General features: G+C 39.8%; 1 protein-coding gene across 1 annotated transcript in view; it reads left to right on the forward strand.

Moving 5' to 3' along the window:
* Window positions 1-4738: 4738 nt before the first annotated feature.
* Window positions 4739-26835, forward strand: part of ANTXR1 (ANTXR cell adhesion molecule 1) — a 118082-nt gene continuing 95985 nt past the window's right edge. The window contains exon 1 of the mRNA XM_075207399.1: window positions 4739-5150. Within this exon, the coding sequence (XP_075063500.1) occupies window positions 5005-5150 (146 nt within the window). The 5' untranslated portion in view covers window positions 4739-5004. The remainder of the gene's footprint in view (window positions 5151-26835) is intronic.

Here is a 26835-nt window from a genome sequence, read left to right on the forward strand (position 1 = left end):
TTCACCAGAACCACTTATTAATGTTTCACACTTAAATCACATACACATGTAGCATGGGCCTCTCTAGGCTTCGTAAATTCACAAAGAATCACGGAGAACACACTAGATTAAATTTACTTAATCTGAAAAATGTTTCCAAGGTTTAATTACAAAAAATTTAAAAACAAGACATACAATAAATTTGCATAAATAAGTTTCAGAAAATAAAATAGGAAATAAAATCAGAATTACTATTTACTAGTTAAGACCTGGTGTGTGAGGGAACACAATTGAGGAATATGGGACATTTCAGTCTTGACAGACTCTCTTCCTGGTCTGACTATTTTCAACAGATTAATGATACTTGCATAAGTTCAAACTCATGTCATCAAGTGTCAGGGATAAGCTCCTCTAGCTACTCCCTGATTTAATATCTTATCATATATTCACACAGTCAGGCAATATATCACCTTTATTTTGTCAGAAAAAGCTATCCTAACTGCCTTTACCAGTGACAAAACGCACTTTGCGCACTCTTGACTTGGAAGTGTTTACGGTAAGGGAACACACCGGATTCCAGCCCAAATCTCTAACTCACCTCTTTCCTTAAGGCTACAGATTTGCTGAATCGCCCCAAACAGCGCTCACACATCCTCACCCACTTCGGTCTTACCACCTATTGAATACTGGCAATAGGACCCCAATATCCTGTCCCACACTGGCACGCAATGAGTACTCTTTGTTACACACAGTTAGCAAGACACCAGTAATCAAAAGGTTAACCCTCAACCATTCAAGGCTCTATGGCACAAATGTACATGCAGGCACACACTAGGCTTGGTATACAAATGTATTTGCATTTCACACCTCAGCAATGAAAGGTTTTAGCATGGTCAAGTAATCGTATCTGTTCTACACAGGCAATGGATTTGTTTAGAGGAATAAGGACAGAACTATTAAATTATTAGATTTAATATACAAAAGGTACAATGCTTACAGATAATAAAACAACAATTAGATAAAGATTTGACATACAAATAAAAAAATGCAAACAGTTAAAACAAATGGGATGAAAGTACAGAGCATCAGTTACATATAAAAATCTGTATGTCTGGGGGTTGGCAGAAAAGATGAACAGTCCTTCAATTAGTTTGAAACTGACAATTTGCACCTTCCCAACACAGGTTTTTTTAAGCATAATTAAATGGGATGGTCTTCACAGGGGCAGTGTTAATGGTAATAGGGGGGCAGGGATGTCCCCTGGGTGTCACTATAGTTTGCTGACAAATATTCCCAAAGTTTTGACCTTTGGGTAATTCTTCACAGATATATCCCTGAGACATAACTCCCCCTTCATAATCTCCTGCACATTTAGATACCAAACAAGATGGAATTATGACAATGCGACATACCTTTTCCAAAGATATGTGATTATAGCTGTTCCCGGATACCGCCAGTACCTGTTATTCACAACCCTGGTGTGATTTCTTCTCCTTAGTATGGAGTGGCACCCCGATTTCCCAAAATATGAACTATAAAGACATTTTCCTTTGAAGCTCATATTTCTATATAGCTGTATAGGCCTTCAAATGCTGCCTTTGGCTGCAAGGATGTCCAGCTGTGACCGGCCCCACAAAGTCTATTCAGGTGTTAAAAAACTAACTTGTGTCAGGATATAGCTCACTGCAGGGGCATTTGAAACTCCTACAGGTGACACTGCTATCTTCTAACACTGGGATGTGCAGAGCCATCAAATATACATACAACAGACTTTCTGACTTCACATTTTACACTTCAGTAGCTCAACCTATAAATGTATTCAATTGTTATAACATATTCACATTATTTAATTTATTTATTTAGTTATTTAAAATTGTTAAAGACAGTGCAATTAATTTACCACATAGACCATGGTATTATACATTACATTAATGTACGCTATTTTAATAACTAGGACACAGTGCACATGACACAAATTATGCAATCTCCCTTCTGGTAACTACCATGCAACGTAGAGCCTTATTCTGATGACCGATACCCAGGGAACGGAGCCCCATCCAGCAGAAAATGCTCAGACTGTCAGAATGTCCTGGCAATACAGGAGACGGAAGTCAATGGTTAGAAGTACCAGAGGATGAGCTATGAAGCTTCCAGAATGGGACACAGGGGAAAAATTCTGAAAGACATCTGCAAAAGTCTACCAGGAGAAGAGTGGACAGGTATATAGAAATACTAATGTCAGATCGGCACAAGAGGTCCATGATTGTTGTTGTGCTGACACACAAAATTATGTTTGCAGACCGTGCACCCATTTTAATGATACATCAAGCGCAGGGGCAAAAATGACATTTACTGACAATGAAAAATATTTTGAGGATTATTGTACTCTTTATCTGGAAAAGTGAAGAAAAACAAAGTCAATAGTTTTGCTGGCTAGGATAACTAGATGATCAGGAAGGAATGGGGATTTGCCATATTTGCAAGCTTCCTGTCTTTCCTCCGTACTGTCAGGAACAACATGAAAATAAATGATAGCCACAAAAGCAGTACATTAGGAAAAATGGAGATGTTTAAATACATGAGGTGGACGACCAAACTGCCCTGCTTACAGGTGATGTTTTCACTTGTGTAAGAAAGACGCCTTTGAGTCTTATTTTCAAAACTGTAACTCACTCTCATAGGATGCACAGGTGGACCATGAATCTTGTGTATAGGTAGACTGGTGAAATGATGCACTCTTATGCAAATATATGTTGCACCATGCAAGGGCTGCCTTTATAAAATGGAAATTCAAAGCACAAGTAACAGAAGCAGGGCTGAGATAGGAAACAGATATTTTTACAGGTTTGTCCTGGCCACAAGGCATAGAATGTGATAGTCAACTGACTTGTAGTGTTATGCTCATGACCATCAACCCCCAACAGACTGGAAAAAGCCAGGGAAGTTATAGATATCATGACTAGAGGCCTAGAGTTATGAATGGTTGTGCTGTAATACAGAATTGAGTTAATGTGGAACATAGAATTATGAAGACCACGATGGACCTCTAGTTCTGGGACCAGAAGAATTCTCTGGCAGCCATATGTCTCATTCAGTGGACATATGTAAATGAGCAGAAGAAAATACTTTCTGCAGCTTTGGTCCAAACATTCTGACAACACGTTTCCAGACCTGTCTGTTACCTGCAGGAAAGATGAGCCAGGCATAGAGAAGGAGCAGTGGTGTTAGATGTAACAGACATGGGTCCACCTAATATGAACATGACAGGTTGATCTGTTGTCTTCACTAGGTCACCTGCTAATTAAAGCAGAAGAACTGCAGCGCCCCTTTTTAGGTTTATGTCAATGCACCTCTTTAAGGTCTGACGAATAAGTGCTATCCATTAGTCTGCACCAAACCTCTCGACCACACAGTTTACACATAACCACATTGCAGGCTGGAAAAACTACATAAACACACTACCTGAAGCAGATGAAATGCTCCAATCAGATCTGTGATAATCAGCAGGATTGCTATTACCTGATTGGAGACTCTCAACACCTATTTAACCAGCGCTAAACTAGAGATCCTGGAAATCGTTTCAGCTGCTCTACCCAGTGTTTATTCACCCTCCTCACCAGAAAGCAGCAACACAGCACAGCAGACATACATGCAGCAATGGATCTCCTTAACCATGCTCTTTACCATGCAATATTGATTCCAATGTCTCACCCTTCTGTGTCTCAGGTGAGGGCGTGAGGCCATTGTCACATAACTCACTAACACTGGATCCTCGTAAGTCAAAAAGGAGAGTCCTTTGTCCTTAGTTATGTATAAATGTGCACTGGTGACGCATATAAGGATGTATATGTATATATATATATAAGGAAGTATATAATGGAAACATATATAACACTGAAAAATAAATGATTTACTTCAATTTGGCTTTTTAGTCTGACCAACATCAATACGTTTCAACTCACTGTTACATTAAGTTTCCAAGTTTTGTCTAAATCCAAAACTTAACCACAGACAAGGCCAACAGCCACATAACTACATGGTTGTAAGTTCGAAAAAAGACACCGGTCTATCAAGCTCAACCTTTCATGAATCCTGATTGCATATATATGTTTTGTGCAATCAAATTAGATATCTCAATTATCTCTGATTTAACTATGTAATTTTCATGTTTAATTGTTTTGAAATATTTTTCTACTCTACAAAGTGCACTGGACCTTCATTTCTTTCACTGATGTAAAATGGTATCCATCCAACGAAAGCTCTCATTAGAATAAAGGAAAGGTTTGATGAATACACCAAAGTCTTCCTATCTGTTATGACAAAGATGTCACATACCCTTAATCAGGGCCGGATTTACCACTAAGCAACCTAGGCAATTGCCTAGGGCCCAGCGGTCCCCAGAGGGCCCTCTCAGGGCCGGCGGTGAGACCACCCTTTAAAAATGGGCCGCTACTTATGGGCCAGTGCTATATGCTTGCCCCCCCCGGGCTAAAGGCAGCCCCAGAATAGGGGTATATGTTATGCTAAAAAACTATAGTGCTATGAATTATTTTAGGGCAGGGGTCCCAAACCAGTATCTTGCCTAGGGCCCATTGAGGTCTAAATCCGGCTCTGCCCTTAATGCCCCCACACACTTACCATGTCTGCATTCTGCTCTACCACCACAAGATGGCAGGATTTGTACTCTTCTAACTGCGCTCTCACACACACACACACACAAAAAAATCTGCAGGTTTAGACAAAGCAGAGCTGGTCAGGAAAAACTTTTCATCCCATTAAACAGAGCACAGCGGTGCCTCCTCTGAGCAGCATACAAATGTGATGCAAACTCCTGACAACAACAGAGATACCAGGACAGGGCTGTACAAATTCTGAAAACCACAGAGGGAAGGTGGAAAGAAAACAAGGTCTCTGAAAATCAAAGGCAGTTCCACGAGTGGAGGGCAGCTTTCATTTATCAGAGTGGATTATACATACATAGGAGACAAAAGTTTTGTGCAAGTTTCTCAGCAGCCCAGAGTAACTATGGCTGGATTGTGTGCCTTCCTTTTGGGTTTTAAACCACTTCTTCTCGCTACATTTATCCTAACCTGTGATAGCCAAGGTGGGACAGGAGAACGTGGTGGACATTCCTGCTATGGAGGCTTTGACCTGTACTTTGTCTTGGACAAGTAAGTGTTCATTTATATTTTTTGACACAATGTGACATTGAATACACCTATATGAGTTATAGAGAAAAAGTGCTTCTGGTTGTTTCTACAGGCAAGAGAGGGACTGATGGATTGCTTGTCAGTAAAGAGGTTATATGAGACGTTTACTAAAGTAACAATAGAAACACTGGGATTTTGTCCTCGGCTGCACGCACAACATTTTTGATAGATTGCATATGCAGAAATTGGCCTAACGTCAACCGTAGAATAATAACTGGTGCTTAAACCCAGGCTCAGGTCCTAACCTGCTCATGGCTGACCTGTGAGGGGTCACCAATCATATAGAAAATTCTTTAAATACTATGCTATGATGCTATAAATTATAGTTATAGCTATGAGGAGTTGTATAAAAAAAAATGGCTCATTCATAATGTAAATTAATCTAAACCATTATTATAATTCCTTCAATGTTGCACCAAATTGGCTTTAGTGGGCAGATTAGATCTAAGTCTTAATCTGCTGCCAACATTGTGGGAGCATTTATTTTGATGAAGATGGTATCCAAGGATGACATAGTTTTCAAGCGAGCACTGATATTGGTTTAATAATGAGTATTTCAGGTATTAATTGCTTTTTGCATGGTGTGGTGTTAATACATGGCGTATGTGCAAACTTGTTATTAGGCTGATGGATGGATAAATAGGATGATTTTTTTTACACGTGGACAAGATGTGTTTGCAATCCACAATTTCAGTAGGCAGCTGATAGCAAACCCAGATGCACACATTACAAATGGAATACAGATGCATAGTTGGAAAAAGAATGTATGTAAGTCATACTTACATAAATAGTATAAAACAAACTCTAACATATTGATGATATACTGCACTGGGGTTGCTATCCAGAAGGTAGGCAGACAATCAGTGCTTAGATGTAAATTTGCAGTAATGCTTGGAATAGACATGTGTTCAGCTCATAACGGAGCAAAGAATATCCGTCTGACTGTCAGCAAGCCTCAAGTGCTTTATAAGCACCCATATAAATATAGGCCTCAGAAAAGTGAGCCGAAATAGTGCAAAAACAGATGCGCATATTGCATTCAGCCGGCTGAGTGACCCCTCTATGTTTGCAAGTCAGCCAAATGTCTTAGGAGTGTTTACCAAAGCAGCTTTATTCTATTAGACCAGGACACATTACCCCCATACCCAAAAGCAATTTTTCCCAAACAACTTTCCACACGAAGGTAAATTGCATCACCGAGTGAGCGCAAGCTATTGTGTATTGTGTATTTCTGTCATCAGCAGCATTAAAATCATAGAGACTTGATGCAGTTCACTTCAGTGGGGTTACAGACAGGAAGACTGCTGTGCATAGGGAAAAATCTGTCCCCCACATTCACAGCTTTATCTCAAACATTTTACTTTCTGATAAGCAACTGAAACACTTACCCAGGGGTGTAATTAGACATTTGTTGGCCACGTAGTAAGATTTTTACCCATATACCTGTTAAAGGTAAAAAAAACAAAAACACATATACTCTAAGAGCTTTGAAAGAAAAGGAAACCCCCCCCCCCCCCATCTGCGGACCTTGTAGCCGCTTGCACACTGTTCTACTTTAATAGTTACTTATTTACATTAACCTACTCTCTTGTGAGTGTTATTATAGACTATTATATACAATCACTTGCATTTTATTTTTGTGGTTACTTAATATAGTAATATCCGCTTATGGAACAACAAAAGAGTAATTCTAGTGGCACTTTACACAAGTTTGGAGTTGAAGCAATGCTAACCCATTGTCTAACCTTATTCTTCACAAACTGCACTTAAAATGCAGAGATTATTCTGGATCACTGTTGACTGAGTGCACATAGCCATAAGGCATAAAAAGAAATAGCTGAGGCAGCTGTTCTTCCTCCTAAAGCTGAGCGTCCACTTGCGTTCCTGCTGCAGAGAATTACAGTCCTCTGCCAGCTGTGCTCATGGAAGATATCATACAATCTCTGTCCCATAGCAGTTTAAGCAGAGATGTGTTGAGAGTCTGCATGGGCTCTGTGACCAGTGTTCTGCTGCTCTGGTTTGGAAATCAAAAGTTATAAGACACATAAATCAACCTCTTTCTGGTACATTTATGTTCCAAAACTCACTGTGCTGGGTTCTACAAAACTAACAGCACATTACTGCACAAACACAGGAAAAAAAACCCTGTGTTTCTAAGATCATGCATTCTAGGGTTGATAAGGGAATGTGTTTGGGAACAAATTATAATTGCTCATAGTGCTGGTTCATCCTATGGGCAGTATAGTATTTGTGGATGTGATTTCTGCATCACAATACTGTAAGTAAAATATGTGAATAATATATTGGCAATTTCACCAGTGCCAGCAAGTGTGTGTAGCTGTAGCCAATTCTTACCGACCTCAACTTTTTCCTTGTTTATTGGGTGAAAATCAAGCTTCTTTTTTACTGTCAGTAAATTTACTGATGGTTGGCAACCCTGATCATTCTGATTGTGATCGTTTTGTTTGACCCATAACCCAAAAGGCTAAATTGCTCTTCAGGAGAGAAAATACATAAGACTCCCTTGGGAGGAATAACTGGCGGAGCATCATGGAAGATATACTTCAACAGCAGCAAGGCTGCCAATTGTTTTTCATTCCTGACCTAGAAAGTGGTTACAATGAATGTTTCTTTGATTTGGAATAGGCAAAGATTGAGGGAGCTGCCAACTTCTGCCTGGTGCTGCCATCTAGTGGAGGAACTGGGTAATGTGGATGTTTTCCAATGAGGGTATAATGATAATCCAATGAATCTTGCCAGAATATAAAATACTATGCCTAAACCTTTTGGATTAAATGCTAATGCTCCACAGTCACATATAAATTAGATGCAGAGGTTGTGAAAAGAGTAGACTATAGCTTCAGAGAATGGGACCAAGATGTGAAATTCAAGCTTCTCTCAATCTTGTGCTTACGTAGGTTCCTTTGTATTCAATTACTGAACTCAAGATCATTTAAAGTCGCAGCATTTTCCTTGTCTGGCTTAGTAGAAAATGTTAGAGTTTGTGCGACCTTACACACACACACACACTTTACAGTCCAGTTGACCAATTTGGTTGCCTTTTTAACAATTGGCCCAAATTCATAGCATGTATTGGCCCAAATGATTCATTCTGGTGATAAAAGCCTGATATTTAAGAGGTTGGCTTGTGATTGCGGACAGTTGAGTTTGGAGCATGAACCTCAAGCTATTAGTCCTTTCAACCTAATTACTGAACAACAAAATTTCGCCACATGTAATCACCTTCCTTAAAGATTTAAACTACACTTAAAATGCAGATTTCTTTATATAAAGAATCTACTAATAAGAGGCAATTTTCCCTATGCACATTAGACATCAGTAAGTCCACTGTAAGTCACTGTGCCCAACCTAAGCCTGAAATGGATGATTACAAAGGACAGTAACTTACAGTGGGATGAAGAACAATAATATAAACATTATTAAATATATGAACATCTGTCATGGTACAGGAAATTTTTCAGATATGCGTTAGACTGGTTCATTTTACATAAGTACAACAATGGTGGTCTACTGCGTGATTACTGTCTTGTGATGTTATAAATCTATTTGCGAGTGAATGCGCCAATTGTTATGAAAAGTAGATTTATTTTTGATTGGGTGGTGCAAAGGTTTGCATCTTCTGGCAAGATCTGGGTGTATAAGAGATTCATATGGAGGTGACACAATCATGCGTCTTATATTTCTACTTCCAAATGAGCGTCAAAGGATGGAAAGTGCCACAAAGTCCCCCCACCACCACAAAAGGACTTGATTTTTACTGGTCCTTGAAGGTGCCATAGATATTAGTGTACGCTTTTCAAAACGATGCCTTTTGCCGTTTTCATGCACGTTTCAAGGCTAATTTAGAATTACAAACATTTGTTTCCCAAATGTACATAGGATAAGGTGCATGTATGTATATGTTCAGTTTGTGCATCTCAAGATGCATTTAGCTCAAACACAGCATTTGCACCAGCTATATGTTAGTGTGTATACTCCAGCCTCACGATTGCATAGAGAGGTGGAGAGCCAGGACATACCGCCCAACTTCCCAAGGATCGGGACAAAAAGGAGACGACAGGAGACGACAAGACAGTACCCTCAAATGGGATGGTCCCACCAAGATTGGGACAGTTGGGAGGTATAATTTATTTGCTGTCCTTTATTGAAAATAACGAGTGTCCACTGTCTGTATGTGTGCGGTCATCAGCCAACAACACTACTGTAGCCCAAATTGAATACAGATCTGGCACCTCAACAGTGGTCCTGGCTACCTGCTTGATTACAATTAATCTTCTAAGGGGAATGTAAGACCACTGTCAGCTCAAACTCCCCTGATACCGGTCAGCTGATATCACCATAGATAGTTGAGAATCAGCTTTAATATATGGCAGCAGAAGAGTTAATACAATTCACAATGTGAGTGTTTTTATTTTATGGAGCTCAGAAAGAAGACAAGCTGGGTTTACTCACAAAGAGATAGATAACAGGTCAAAAAGAGACAGAAACAGTTTTGAGTTAAGCAGGAATAGCGTAATAAGGGTCCTACGGATGACGCACAACTGGGAAGTATTCATCTAATGTTATCTTATAATGTGAGTCTAGGTCCATGTCTTTGTCTGTGCATTATTTATCTAGTGATTGCATAAGTTAACTTATGCATTTTTATTACTGTTGCACGACATAAAGTAGAGAGACCATTATCCAAAGTAGAGTAAAAATATGGCTTTGACAGCCCTGTGCTGCAATCACTAAACTTTATATTATTTGTCATCACGCTGGAGGAAAGCTCAGATGCATTAATACAGATGTAAAAGGCAACGCTGCTTGTTCCAGAGTTAAATCTGTACAGCGGTGAGGTCACTTTTTTGGGGCAATGCCAAGTAAAATATATAATTATGACCAAACTAATCACTGACATAAACCATTCAGGGCTAGCTCTCTCCCAGTGACGCTCAGCACATCTCGTCTGTTCCCCACTGGGGTTTGAAGAATTAAGGCCAATCGACACTGCACCACTTAACCCCTGCTCTGCCTGTGAAGATATTGGCGAATAGTTATGAAAACTAATGCATCATCATCATCATCATCATCATTTAACTGTGATAAAACATAAAGAAATTACATAAGCAATCACATTATGTAAATTCAACAGAACAGTTTGGCACAGCGGTTAGCACTGCTGCCTCACAACGCTGGGGTCATGACTTCGATTCCGACCAGGGTCTTATCTGTGTGGAGTTTGTATGTTCTCCCCATGGGTTTCATCCATAGTGTGGTAAGGGTATAGAATGTAAGCTGCACAATGGGGCTGGGACTGATGTGAATGACTACATTCTCTCCGTACATCGCTGGGTAACATGATCAATGCTATACAAATAAACTATAACAATAAAATCAAATGTATGATTGATTGGGATGGGTTACATCACCATTGGCTCAGTAACTGTACGCCAGTCCCCATAGCAGTCCTCTATAATGTCACATTTTGGAAACATACCATTGTTGCACAGACAGGATTATGATGTAACATAGTAGAAATAAAAGAACAATGCAAAATCTTAGCCAGACAGCTTTGTGGATAAAGTACTGGGGAGTGGGTCAGGGGTTCGAGCTGCGGCAGTCTGGAGGCAAGTTTGAAACATTCCTTATACTTGGTATTTCTATTACTATTATTATTTATTTATATGCTGCAGTGCTTTACAGTTGGGAAGACACACAGCAATTAAACTGGGGCCTGCTGGTAAGCTTAGGATCTATAGGAAAATAGAAGTTTTATACAATAGGCTAAGTGCCACATAGTGCATATTGGTCCACCCTGAATACAATGGAAAACAGTGCATAGTGGGGTTATATGATCTAGTCTATGTTGGTTTTGGGGTCAGAAGATTATTTGAGTATGGAAGGGGAATAAATGTAATGTTTTTCCTGAACTGTGTAGATGAGTAGTAATCATATAGAACAGCCTAAGGAGGTTTGGGAATTTGATAAGTTTGCATAAAGAGGTGAGTTTTCAGAGACAGCTTGAGGCAAATAGAACGTCTTTTTGTACAAGGCAGTGTGGCGAGATCACATAGAAATAATTTATTGTAGAAATGTATTTCAATTAGTGGCGCAGGAGCCTATTTGTATCATCGCAAATGTACAGATTCTTGATGCTGTGTATTAGACATGTACTGATTTCCGAGGTATTGATTTCTGAGTCAGTAGCAATTTGCTGGATGAAATCTGTTGTGTAATTTCGAGAAGAAATCCTAAGTTAAGTTAATTAATTCTTTTCATGTGAAGTGACCAATATGTCTGTTTAGCCTGAAAGCACAGGTAGGGGGTAAGTAGATTTGCTATCTCTCTAAGACAGGATGCAAGTAATATAGGAGACTTAACACCAAGGGTTAGGAAATCAAGAGACTGATGTCAATTTTGTTAAAGTTTAAACTGCGTTAGCTCCAGGTTAGAGGATATCATTTCCTAATGGTAATTATTTCATGCGATATTCCAGTTGTTTCGGTGCCAGCTAAGACAGGGACTGGGTTACCCCCTGCCAAGTTAGGGCTGCAAAACTGTATATAAAAGGAGCGCTGTTTTACCATGTAATGTATCGTTCCATCTGTAACTTCTGGAAAGATTGCTAGCACTATAAACTGGTGTGTAATGGTCCTTATAAGGGCCACTTGAGCTAATAAAACATCACTGCTTCAAGATCCTGCTTTGACGCCGACTCACCTGCAGCAATTCCTGTGACCTACAGATTAGATCAAATCCATTATCCAGCTGTTCTGAGGTTGAAACCCAGCGTCTAGTACAAACGCTCTGCCCGCTACTTGCAGCTCTGGCCATTCACAGCAACCCTGATCTAATGGAAGAGGTCAGGTGTACCAGCCCAGGTACTCAGCAAAAGGGTACACTAGCAGCGAGAGTTACCCAGAAGGACGTGGTTCTAGTTGCCGGAAAGGAGCCTAGTGGTGGCAGCAGCAGAAGCCCCACCTACTGTGCATAGAAGGGCGCAATTTGGGATAAAGAAAAGGGTTGGTGATAAGGCAAGCCCAGCGGTCCCCAGCAACAACGGACAGGGTGGCATAGGAGGCCCATCCTGTGACAGGGAGGTAATTCCACAGAGTTGGTGCAGACTGAGAACAGTACTGTAACTGGTAATGAGCTTGGATGAGAGGAGATCTTGGGCATAGCGAAGGGCTTAAGTTGAGACAAGTTAAAATATGTTTTGATGCAGTTTTGTTAATGGCTTTGTATATTAGAAGTACTATATTTTGGAATCAGTAAAACACAGGCAGCCAATGTAGGGACTGACAGAACAGTGCAGCCATTGAAGTCTAGCATCTGCATTCAAATTAGATTGTAGGCAGAGGAGGGCTGGCACATTTTAGCCAGGGGGGGGGGGGCTAGGCTGGACTCAGCAGCCTAGTAGGAACATTTTAAAGAAAAAAAAAAATGCAGAATGCCCAGTGACCCAACCTAAAATAGCTCACTATGGGACCGGCCTGGGGGGCAGAAGCACCTCTGCCCTCCAGCCCAGCCAGCCCCTGATTGTAGGGCTGAAGTCACATTTTAGTTCAGGCTGGGATGAGCGCACAACACAGTAATCAATTAATTTGTGAGGGGATAGGGTCAAATGGACAGGTAGTGGCAGGAGACGAGAGTAGATACTCCCTCTTCATTTGTGGGATCAAGTGAAGTGAAGGTGCTAGAGGGTAAAGGAAAATAATTGAGCAGGTTGTTGCTTGGGGAGCAGGATATCATTTCATGTAGGATCTTGTCAATCTTGACCTTGAAGCAGGAAGTGAGATCTTGTACAGTGATGGTCAGAAAATTGAGAAGAGATTTAACTATATTAAAGAGGCATTTAAGTTTAGTTTGAGTGGAGATGAGAAATTGGAAATATATTTTTTGACAGTGTCAAGAGCTTTTCGATAGGACTGGTATAAACATTAGGATCAGAGATCAACTATAGAAGTTTTAGAAGGAAACTGAGCTATTGAATGCATTTTATAGAAATTATTTCAGCATAAATATGATGGAATAATACAAATGCAAAAATACAAAAGAAAAAGAAAATACATATTAGATACAGTATTCACTGTAATTAGAGAGTTATTTGTGAACATGATGATGCATTTGTCAGAAGTACAGTACGGAGCTTCCTGCTGACTCAGCGGTAGTAAATAAAGGCAGTGCTATGTTTTAAAAGAATTACAATGCCACACATGTGTATGGAGGCCCTGGAAATGGTACCACTCACATCTCTTACATAAATTAATATAGATATTTATAGCAATATATTGTTAGTTATAAAACACAAATACTGTCATTGTAACCATTAATCATAAATCAACCTATATGGTAAGACCCAGACATTTTGCAATGAAAAATAGAACTTTTTCCTGGCTCTTTATAGAAATCCCCTGGCGCTAGTCAGGACAAGGGGGAAAAAGAAAATCTCCAATAGTGTCAGACACTTTTTTATCTAAACCACAGTCACACAATAGGAACCTGCTCGCCTATAGCCAAACCACATAAGAGTATATCATGCAGGCCGTCAGCTGTTCCTTCAGTGTTCCATATGATTCCATCGGTTCCCAGTATGATCCTGTCGCTCATGTAATAGAAGGATTCAGACTCTCTTATTCCTTTCACGGGCACAACTTTATTCTGATAAAATAAATTAATTCAACATAGTGTAAAACCATTTGACATTTAAGATCATGATACAAAATATACTCACTAGTGTAGTTAAAGACTCAATGAACTCTGTGAACTCTCCCAGTCTGCAGTCCGAAGTTAGAGTTATCCTCTTCATTCCCAGCATTAGATGTGCAAACGATCTGGGCTGTTAGTAATTACAGATACTGTGCTAGTTCCTGTTTCTGGCTAGTTATTGATTACAGATACTGTGCTAGTTCCTAGTGCTGGGTAGTTGGTCATTACAGATACTGTGCTAGTTCCTAGTGCTGGGAAGTTGGTGATTACAGATAATGTGCTAGTTCCTAGTGCTGGACAGCTGGTGACTACAGATAATGTGCTAGTTCTAGTTCTGGACAATTGGTTATTACAGGTACTGTATTAGTTCCTGGCTCTGGCTAGTTATTGATTACAGATACTGTGCTAATTCGCAGTTCAGGGCAATTGGTGATTACATATATTGTGTTAATTCCTAGCTCTGGCTAGTTAGTGATTACAGATACTGTGCTAGTTCCTAGTTCAGAGCAATTGATCATTACAGGCACTGTGCTAGTTGTTGTCTCTGAGTAGTTGGTGATTACAGATAATGTGCTAGTTCTAGTCCTGGACAATTGGTTATTACAGGTACTGTGCTAGTTCCTAGTTCTGGGCAGTTAGTGATTACAGATACTGTGCTAGTTCCTAGTGCTGGGCAGCTGGTGACTACAGATAATGTGTTAGTTCTGGACAATTGGTTATTACAGGTACTGTGCTAGTTCCTGGCTCTGGCTAGTTGGTGATTACAGATACTGTGCTAGTTCTAGTTCTGGACAATTGGCTATTACAGGTACTGTGCTAGTTCCTGGCTCTGGCTAGTTGGTGATGACATAATGTGTTAGTTCCTAGTTCTGGGCAGTTAGTGATTACAGATACTGTGCTAGATCATTGCTCTGGCTAATTAGTGATTACAGATGTTGTGCTAGTTCTAGTTCTGGACAATTGGCTATTACAGGTACTGTGCTAGTTCCTGGCTCTGGCTAGTTGGTGATGACATAATGTGCTAGTTCCTAGTTCTGGACAGTTGGTGATTACAGATGCTGAAACCAAGAAAATATAGCAAACCTGTGGCAGAAATATATAAAACACACTCTCCCACAAAGCCTTACTGCAGCTGTAAATGGGGTAGTGTTGTTCCCACACAATATCAGCACAGAAATTAAAAATATATACAGCGCAAAACAGGAGCTGTGGGAGGTGTTAAACAATAAAAAAATGTATATTGTATATTGAGGGATCATTATACAATATACATTTTTTATTGTTTGACACCTCCCACAGCTCCTGTTTTGCGCTGTATATATTTTGGATTACAGATGCTGTACTAGTTTCTAGGTCTTGGCAGTTGGTGATTACAGATGCTGTGCTAGTTCTTAGGTCTTGGTGGTTAGTGATTATAGATACTGTTCTAGTTTTAGTTCTGGACAATTGGTTATTACAGGTACTGTGCTAGTTCCTAGCTCTGGCTAGTTGGCGATTACAGATAATGTGCTAGTTCCTAGTGCTGGGCAGCTGGTGACTACAGATAATGTGCTAGTTCTGGACAATTGGTTATTACAGGTACTGTGCTAGTTCCTGGCTCTGGCTAGTTGGTGATTACAGATGCTGTGCTAGTTCCTAGTGCTGGGCAGTTGGTGATTACAGATGCTGTACTAGTTCCTGGCTCTGAGCAGATTGTCTATAAAGGTGCTCTTATGATAAAGGTGTCAGGATATTGAGATCTTTCCCTACCATTGCTGTACCTTGTTTCCCACAACAGGTAGTTTCAAATTAGGGAACAGAGTTCTATATGAAAGAACAGGAATAGCTATTTTAGAGGACTGTGTTACAAGTGAGGGAACAAAATAATTTTTATTTGGGAGATCAGGTTAAGATGTATACAGTGTGAGAGAACAGGGTTTATGTATGATGAAGTAGGAGTAGCTGTATATGATAGTACATGATGATGATGATGATGATGATACATGCCAGCCCTTACGTATCAGGTGAGAGACTCCCCCAACCACCCCCCCCCCCTCCTCCCACCTCTCGACTGGCTTTTAAAACTCTAGGCAAGGGGCTGGCTGAAGCAACTAACCCACACAAAACACTCTGGGCCTTATTTAAATCGGAACGCAACTTGCACAGACTTATTTAAACAATTAAATGGACTGGGAGCGAGGCAATAATTCTAGTACTGGAAGTGTTTATTGAAACATGTTAGGGAATAGTAGTATAAATACATATTTGTAGCAATTTGTAAAAACTAGAAAACATTGTAGCATCATGTAGAAATAAACCCATATGATAGTATTTAAACCTTAAAATACTCATTAAGGGTCTAATTCATTAAGGAGCGTAAATTGCGATACATTGCGTATTTTGCGCACAGAACCATACGCCAGAGAACGCAGCAGCTTCTAATTCATCTTCGAGCACAAAGGACCCTACTACAGCCTGCGATTTCAGGGGCGGACACAGCAGCGGCAGATTCAAGCTTTGCACATCTCAAAGGTACATTATTTTCAGTCGTATCACAGGTCAGATGTAACTGTCGATTATTATCGATGGCAACTGTGTATTTTATGGGAGGAAAAACAAAAACAAAAAAGTATTTTTACTTTTGCTGTTTTGTCATTAATGATTTTTGTTTTAACAGGTAATATTAACTGAATATTTTTGTATGTGCGTTCTTTTGGGACTTGATATTCCACATATGTATCGGACGTATCCGGCAGAGTCTTGTCTGTTAGTGCAGAGCGTACCTAGACCCATATCCATCAACAAATGTATCTTCATATCTGTTCCTTGTTGAATACGGATGTGCGTATGCCCAATGTTTTATGTTTTATAAAAACGCACATTGGGCTAGATTTACTAAGCTGCGGGTTTGAAAAAGTGGGGAAGTTGCCTATAGCAACCAATCAGATTCTAGCTGTCATTTTGTAGAAAGCACTAAATAAATGAAAGCTAGAATCTGATTGGTTGCTATAGGCAATATCCCCACTTTGTCAAACCCGCAGCTTAGTAAATCTAGCCCATTGTGTTAGTTTTGCATTTGTCAATGAATCAGGCCCTAAAACCCTTAGGTCTTCTTGCATCAAGTCTACATGTCCTACATATCTGCAATAGAATTCTTGTTTTATATTATTATTATTATTATTATTATTATTATTATTATTATTATCCTTAATTTATAGGGTGCTACAAAAGGTACGCAGCGCTGTACATACAGCAAAAGAGTACAGAGCATGACAGAACAATACAGTAAACACATAGCAATGCAAATCCCGAAACAACTATATATAGCTCTACTAGGAGCAAGGAGTATATTTAGCACAAGCTAAAATCTGTGCCCATGAGCATAGGTGCAGCAAACAGGATCAGAGCCAGTGATTGAGGAGCGAAGACATGGGATGTGTGGAGTCCAAGGGCAGAAAGCCCAGGGATGACGTGCAATACATAGCTGGCATGCAGAGAGCATAGACAATGGAAAAAGGTAGACAGGAGGTAAGAGGGCCCTGCTAAGAGTTTTCAATCTAGAGGGGAAGGGGCTGACAAACAGGTGACACATGGGGGTGGTGTAAGGGGCTCTAGAAATCAGATGGTGGGATTGAAAAAAGAGTAGGTGAGGTTTGCTTCGTAAATGTGAAAGGCACATAAAGAGGAGTGAAAAAGAGGAAAGGGGACTGGTTAAACTGTGGAATGGAAGACTTTTATGAACAAGTGGGTTTTCAAGGAGCGTTTGATGCTTTTCAACTTAGGAGATAGTCTTATAGAATGAGTAAGATCACCCCAGAGGTGGGGGGAAGCATGGGATTAATAAGAGTGAGACATGGTTACCAGATGCGAGGTGAGACAACGCTAGAGTAGATTGGAAGATTGAGGAGAGAGGAGTTGAGAGACTTGAAGAAGTGTTGTTTGGCAAGAGAGAGGATAGAGCTAAACGACAAGAGGTTGAACTTAAAATGTATGTAGTTAGCAAGGGGGACAGATTTCCTCCATAAGCATTTTTGAAGTAATTGGGTAGAGGTGTACAGAAGAGCACCAAGGTTGGAGGTGTACAGAAGAGGTGTGGGACAACAGAATCCAGAGTGGTATTTGGGGTGAGGTTGTAGAGGGAGGCTGCCTGGTTGTGACAGGCCAAGGTGGAGAGTTTTGAGCAAGGAGAAGAAAATAGTAGAATCAAAGTTATCAAGATTATGTCTAGTGAGGAGTGATTTGGGCAAGGGGGGGTACAGTGTACATGGAAAGAGCTAAGGAGAGGAGTTGGTGGTCATAATGTGGAATAGGGATAGTTGGAGAAGTCAGAAAGAGCACATTGGTAGAAGACGTCAAGGGATTGACCAAGACAATGAGTGTGGGAGGAAGTCCATTGTGAGAGGCCAAAGGAGGAAGAAAGGACAAGTAGCTTGATGGACACTGAATCAATGAGCTTATTAAAGTTACCCAGGATAATGGAGGGGAGGTCTGAGGAGAGGTATGTGAGAGAGGCACTACGCAAAATTATCAATAATTTGGGAATTGGGAACAGAGGATCAGCAGATGACGGAGACATGGAGATGGATGGGATAGAAGATACAGATAGTGTACCTTAAAGGAGGAGAATGAAAGGTTATATCTTTTCAAGTGCTTCATCTCCACATTTCAGATAATTTTTTATATTTTTCTTTTATTAATGGACCTCATTTGAGTTTCAATTACTAAACACTTCAGGTGGCTTATGTGTCCTAATTTTTCTTTTATGCTTGATGAGCCATATTTTAACAGGTTTGTTTGTGCAACCATACTACTACTGAGCGGTGGAATATATATGGGTAGATGAGTCATTCTTCAGTTTGCTCTTAACAAATAGCAAACAAGGACATAAAGAAGGACAAAACAAGCCTACAGGCTTTAGCACTTGCTTTCCATGGTGAAGGGTTCTAACTGCTCTCTTATTGTAAAGTGAATGTACTTGGCATAGTTTAGGTCAATTAACACAATCCTTCTCAGTGATCCCTTTCAGTTTATGTTGAACATTTCTTCCAAGATGGAAATGGAATGTTATGTGGAAAACAATAACCCACCAACAGAGCATGAATAGTCACTTGAACGGTTTGGGGAGCACAAAAAAGGTGAGCCAGAGGCATCGGATCTCAACCCAGTTGAACACTTATGGGACCAGTGCCCAAGGCAGCATTTTCCACCACTAATAAAACATGATTGAATTTCTCCTGGAAGAAAAATTATTCCTGACACTTGTAAGATCTACGTCAAAACTCATTGCTTCTCCTGGTTGCCAAACACCCTTTTAAGACACTTTATATCAGACTTTTTTTTTTTTATCCTGGCCGTATCATAGAGTTGCTAGTCATACGGCTGCATGGCTATAAACCCCACTATGATCTCCTGACGACATGCTTTCTGCTGACAATTACACAAAATTGATAAACATTTTTCATGTACGATGGAATACCTACCTTTTATTTAGTAACAGAGCAAATATACTATTATATCTATGGTGTTATAATTATTTATAGGGGAAAAGGCAACTGAAAATGCTCTTAACTTAATACCTGTGTTATGTTTCATCATCAGGGTTTTTTGTCATTGCTGTATGAGCTCTTCACTGGAGTTGGCCAAGAAACGTCCTGACAATGCTAAAACATGTGTTACCTCGGACTTCGTAATTGAGCTTTTATGCAAATGACTAAATTCTGCCTTTCAGCCTCCAGACTACAGCAACGTGTGTTTCCACAATGCGGGGGGTGTCCCCGGGAATATTTTGCCCCGCAATTATAGATTTTGAAGATTGACGACTAATGGGAAAGTCTCCTTTCTAATGTGCCTCTAGTTAGGACAAATTGTCAATGGCCAGGACTGTACTATAATGTACAGTTTGTAAATGCCACAGAATAATGGTACCTCCTAATGTGACAAGACGTGCACAAAGACATTCTATATCCAGCTCTCCTCCATACCATATCCTTCTGTTGAGTGGATGCGATATCATCTGGCAAACTTCATTCTTAAAGCAGACCTAGGGCTAGATTTACTAAGCTGAGGGTTTGAAAAAGTTGGGATGTTGCCTATATCAACCATTCAGATTCTAGCTGTCATTTTGTAGAAGATACTAAATAAATGAAAGCTAGAATCTGATTGGTTGCTATAGGCAACATCCCCACTTTTTCAAACCCGCAGCTTAGTAAATCTAGCCCCTAGAGCACAGGTGTATTTTCATCCACCTCTCCATTTCTACAGAGGTGTAAAGAGGAGAGATGGACACTCACATAGAGACCATTCATTTTGATGTAGACTAGTGGTGAACACAGGCTTCTTAATAAAACACATTCCAGTACATGGATGGAAGAAAGTAGGATATACTTTCGCAGGTCCATGTACTGCTACCTGTTTAAGTAAGAAGCCTGTGTTCCATGACAGTCTGTTTCTACATAGAGACCCATGATCTGTATGTGAGAATCCATTTCCCAAGTCATACTCTCATCTTTGCTCAGGCTTCTAACTCCAAACACCTTTTTAATACATTTATATATCTTCTGAACCCTTCTCCCACACAAACCCTCTGACTACTATCAGTGATCCCACAAATGAAGATAAAGTATCTTCTCTTCTTATCTTCCTACTCTACCTCTGGTCCTCTTGATCCTATTCCATCACCAATCAGTAGATCCCTGTCTCCTGTGCTCATTCCACCTCTAACTAAAATCTGCTATTTCTCTCCCTCTCTACTGGTAATATTCCATCATCTCAGTGATTACTCCTATTCTGAAAAAAAAATCTGACCCAAACTCTCTCTCAAATGACTGTTCTATCTCCCAGCTCCCGTGCCCCTCCAAGCTTCTCGCGAGCATTGCCTACTCTCGCCTCACGCGCTTTCTTTTCACACACAACCTATTGGATTCTCTTCACTCAAGCTTATGTTCTCAACACTCCACAGAGACTGCATTGTCTAAGGTTGTCAATGATTTGATCACTGCTAAATTTAAAGTCCATTACTCACTACCAATTCTCCTGGATTTCTTTGCTGTATTTGTCCCTGTTGGCCATTGTTGTCCTACCCTGGTTCTCAACCTACCTATCTAATCGCTCTTTCAGTGTTAGTTTCTCTGGATCCACCACCTCTCTGCTTCCTTTATCAGTTGGAGTTCCACAAGGCTCAGTCCTAGGTCCTCTGCTCTTCTCTATCTTTACCACTTGTCTGGGAATACTAATAAGCTCCTGTTTGCAAAGATAACAAAGTGAGTCAGTATCTGGTGAAGAATGCAATAATTTATTGCAGGAGAAACACTAGTAGCAAAACAAAATAAAATCCAAGAATGCAGGATATAAACAATACTCAGTCCAGGTAATAAAAAACCCAATCCAGGTGTGGCTGGGTGAAAGAAAACTAAAATTGAACTAATACTGTTTGTGCAGGAACCAAGAACACTCACAATTTGAATGATAAGACACCTACAGGTAGCAGATAGCTGATGGTAGGAAAATGCAGGAATGGTGATCGTCGATAGAGCGACTGATATACAGGAACAGATACTGGAAACAGACAGTCAATACACAGGATCAAAACAACAATAATTAATGACCATCAATGTACAAATCCTTAGGGCAGGTATAAAAAGCAGTGGGGCAGTTGCAGGTGATGATCAGGAAATGTTAACTCCTGCAAGTGAGGTGCAAAGCCTCAAAAGTCCATAAGAGCAGCACCTCTGGTAAAATAAAGGTACTGCAGAAGGCATACATATAGAGAGTCTTAGCAGCTCCTTTGGATTGCAGTATCATCTCTATGTGGATAATACAAAAATGTATCTGTCCTCTCCTGATCTCTCACTAACTGTGTTGGCCTATGATACTGACTGTCTTTCTGCTATTTCATCTTGGGTGTCCTCACGCCAACGTAAACTCAATCTTTCAAAAATAGAATGAAAAATATTTCCACCTGCCAACAGAAGTTACCTACCTGACATTTCTGTTTCTGGTGACAACATGACAATAATTACTACCCCACAAACTTACTGCCTAGGTGTGAACCTTGACTCAGAACTATCCTTTGGTCCCCAAATCGACTATATATCTAATTCATGTTGCATACATCTAAAAAACATATCTAGAATACGCACACACTGCAAAAACTTTAATTCATGCACTATCGCCGCATTGACTTTTGCAATCCCCTCCTTACTGGTCTACATTGAATCAGACTCTAACTCCTACAATCTATTTTGCATGCAGCAGCTAGATTGATTTTCCTTGCAAATCGTTCTTCCTCTGCTGAGCCACTGTCGGTCTTTACAAAGGTTGCCTATTTTTCACCAAATCCATCTCCTCACTCAACTCATAATATCTCCCATCTGGACACCTCCATTCTGCACAAGATCTGTGTCTCTCATTCACACTCATTACCTGCTTCCATTCCTGGTTACAGGACTTTTTGGGCTACACCCACTTTGTGGAATTCCCTCCATTACGCTATGGGGCAGATTCAATTCTAAAAAAAAAAATCACTGTGTAGTGTTCTGGAATGGCTGCAAGACAATACGCAGCAATATTTTTTAGTGAAAGTATTGCTCACTTTTGCTCACGCCCCACTGAGGAGCGAGCCAAAGTAAGCGTCACCTATAAACGGTAATAAAGCGCAGCGGCGATGCTCTCAGGAATATCGTGGATAATTGAATCTGCCCCTGTAAGACTTTCCTCTGGTCTTCAAACCTTCTCTGAAAACCCACCTCTACAGGCATGCTTACAATATTCCTCAACAACCCTCATAACCTCCCTAGTTGACCTTATTACCACCCTTTACACGGTTCACACAAGATAACAACCCTCTGACCAACATTGCTGTGTGACTGGATCATATAGCCCACTAAGCACATTTACCTTTGCAAGCTGGCTGGACCAATATCATGTATCAAACTCCCATTGTCCCATAAATTGTAAGCCTGTGAGCAGGGCCCTCTTACCTCTCTCTCTTCCTGTCTGTCTTACCCAGTTTAGTTTTATTATTGTGTTTGTTCCCAAAAGTAAAGCGCTACGGAATTTGCTGACGCTATATAAATAAATGTTGATGAGAATGATGATACTGTAGGAATGAGGTTGCTATCCTTTCAGATAAATTCTAATTGTGTAAGAATGGATGAGCTCCTTTAAAAGACAGAGATCTGAATCTCTCTTACAAATACTGGGATTCCAGTGGTAAAAAGACGCAGCAATTGCAAGTATTCCCCAAGTCACAACAATACTTAGGACAGTTCACATGTGTGGTGCACTGTGATGTGTGGCGTTTAGTAGTGTTATTAGGATGCCATTCTTTTGTTGTTCATAATGAGAGTATCTTACATTGTACTCCAAAATCAAGCACAAATCTGACAAAATACACAAAGGAGCAAATTGTTTGTTCATTTCTTATATATCAGTCTTTATTTCCAAGACACTAGCACAGAATATTACTAATCCATTAGAAAACATATGTTCAGCTAGTGTAACTCAATACAAATTAATATGGTACTATTTTAGGATCCTCTAAACTCCCTTACCTCCTTGTCTTAAACAGATGAAGTAGATGTTAGCATACATTCCTTGGTGCACCACAATGTACATGCCACAGCTTGTTTGCAGCCACATTCATTTCAATACAAAAGGTGTGATCATCGCTATTTGGTGCTTCAGGGTTTGCCAGATAACAATCCACTATTTAAGAAAAGATGTATTTTTATAGACTATAGACCCAAGGGTTATTTCTATGAAAAAATCACCATCCTGTAATTCAGGTTTAGTACACAAAAGGTTATATTCACTAAGCTGCAGGTATGAAAAAGTGGAGATGTTGCCTATAGCAACCAATCAGATTCTAGTTATCATTTATTTAGTACATTCTACAAAATGACAGTTAGAATCTGATTGGTTGCTATAGGCAATATCTCCACTTTTCCAAACCCACAGTTTAGTAAATATATCCCAAAGTATTTGATGGCTCTTCCTTCCCTGTTTACAAATGGTTTCCATAGGTAATCATGTTGACTACGGGAGAACAGGTTGTGTCATTCACTTCACCGGAGTAGGGGTTTTAAATATGGAAAAGAAAATCTGTTACCATTAGATGTTTTAAAACCCTAGTGACATCACTTAATGCAGCTAAGAGTCATTCTCTTATACCTGTTCTTCCACTGTTCAAATGTGTCTCACTTTGTGTATTATAATTCACTGATGTCATTATGCCGACTGAATTAATTGGTAGCACTCTCTTGGATATTGGTTCAGCCCAAAAATGGGAGAATCTAGGTAGGCAACAAGTGGGGTTTTAGTGGAGACCTCATGCATTAGAAAATTCCCATCAATAGAGAGGAGATGGCCAATTCCTATATCCTTAGGAAGTATGACCTTTACAAATGTATGGCTCCATATGGTTGAAGTTGCAGACATATGGCTCGTTACGAAATATTTTGTTGTTAAAGATCTTATCCGGGGAACATCACGATGAACACAAACAAGATGTGGCATCACTCCTATCTTAACTTTGATCAGTAATTCCTGCTCAACTATTCAGTGCCTGCAGTACCTATAACATATTAAGGACTATTGGGCCACTGACCCCTGTTCATTTTAGTTATCGCTACTGCTGAAAAGTCATACTGTATGCTCCACAATACATATGTATGTCGCTTGTAGTTTGCTACCCTCCACCTTCAAAGCATTACCTTTTTCTCAATTGCTTGCACTCAGAAACGACACCATACTTTGGAAAAAGTCCCTTCATATGTACAATAAGCAAATCCATGTGTCTGGTGATTTATAGGCTTTTGCTTGAAATCTATGCTCTCTGCACATGCTTTGATGCAATGTGGCCTTTTCCAATGACTATAGTGTGTAATGGGTTGCAGAAAACACTGTCAGCTTTTATATTCCCATGCACACAGTAATTTGGAAATCATTGCAATGCAACAGTGAATGGATTATGGGGGACAGACACACACAGGAGGTTAGACAAAGTATAGGATGGAGGATTTGGCATGGCATGCTGGGACTTGTAGTCTCACACCAGCATGTCAACCTTTTCCTTAGAGTTAAAACTTACAAATAAGAATTTGAGCAGCGGGAGGAGTGTGCATGGGTCGTTATTACACTTACCTACCACAGCTTGGGGCTCATTCTCAAAAGTGGAGGATAATTTCAAAAGGTTTCATTTCATGCTTAAAGGATAATACCTTCTTTGTGGACTTTTTTCTTTTGGGAAAGGGGAAAGGGTCTATTTTGCAAATATAACTACTATCTTATATCTAACCATTAGTTAGATACACTCTGTAGCAAAAAGTATCCAGATTGTGCGGATTATAGACCTGCAGAGTTATACAGTCCTCTATATATGCCCAGCACGACTGTGATATTACATACCCAACATCAGCGGTTTGAACTAAATTGTGCTATCTTTCCAGCCACCACAAATACCTGTATAAGTAAAGGCCGCTTGGCCTTGTTTTGAGTGTTTGCTGTGTGCCATTTCCTGCGGAGGTCCTAATCATCACAGCAACCCACCTGTGTAAAAGAAATGTGGGTTTCTTACCTGTAAATACAAATTATTATCATGTTGGCAGTTATGTGTCCCAAGCAAAGACAGATACAAACTACCAAGGGTCCTGGGATAAAACCCAAGCTAAGAGGCCCAGCCTCTAATATTGCCTAATATAGTGTGCCAGGCCAGCTGGATAACAGCTTCCCATGCAGTAGGCAACATAATTTGGGCTGTGCTGACCAACAAACATGGACAAGGGCAGGGTGACTGATTAGCAACAAATTAAGACATAAGTAACAATGTATATGGGCTTTCTAGGCTACCTAGTAGATACTTTTGAACCCATCAATTCAAAATAGAATAGTATTCACTAAATTAAATGAAATTGAAATGAAGGATGATATTTGTTTGCAATATATAATTTAGTACATCATCCAGGTGTCTTGAAGTTAAAGAAGATGTTTTTATTAAAGAGTTGCTAATTACATTGCATGAAGATATCAGTAAATAGACCCAACTCTAGTTCCCTGTCTTCTATACCTTTTCTTGATACTTTAGTATCGACTTGTAAACCTACAGTACAGTATGAATGTGGTTTCCCAGGCATCATCATGTCACATTACCTGGATCATTTGTTTTGAAGCTTTTGAACTTTGCTTAGTTTTGCAACTTATTTGTATCCCTTGCGAGCTATGATCAGACCATCTACATAGACAAGCAGGTACATGCATTCTTCATCTTTACACTTGGGAGTACAAGCATGGGTCAGCTGGATTTTATTTGCACCCTTCCTCTAAAAAAACCTTATTTATCTTAGAGTTAAATGATCTGGCTGAGCCTATAGAGCGATCTTTGTAATTGGCAAACAAGGTGCTCTTCTCATTTTCTACAATATCCGTCAAGTGTTAAAACATACAATTCATCATCAATGTCACCATTGAGAAAGGCTGTTTTGATTTCATAGTGTCTCATTTTCATCATCGATACATCTGCTCTGGCCATCGGGGTCCTGAACGTTCTTTGTTTAGTGACTGGTACAAAAGTGTCTTCATAATAGTCTCCATAATTTGTTAACTATCCCTTTGTGGATAATATTGTCTTGAACCTGTGAACTTTTCCTCAAGAGTCACACACTGTGTTAAAGAGTTCTACATCCTTGCTGAGATGTATGTAGACTATTATGTACATTGACTGATTACCAGTGATCATGAGAAAATGCTCACTGCTCACTGGTCCACACACATCCATATATGACAAGTCTGGAAATGTTTCAGCTCTATTACTGCTAGTTGTTAGGAAAATATTTCCTTGTCATTTTGACATTTAAGTATCTAGTGCTTTCATCATCTGTCTACACTGATCAATATAGATGTATTTAGTGACCTGTTCTTTAGCTCACTTCCTTAATACTTTGGGTTTCCTATGTTCTAG

Source organism: Mixophyes fleayi, chromosome 4, assembly GCF_038048845.1.
Source record: "Mixophyes fleayi isolate aMixFle1 chromosome 4, aMixFle1.hap1, whole genome shotgun sequence".
NCBI classification, from domain to species: Eukaryota; Metazoa; Chordata; class Amphibia; order Anura; family Limnodynastidae; genus Mixophyes; species Mixophyes fleayi.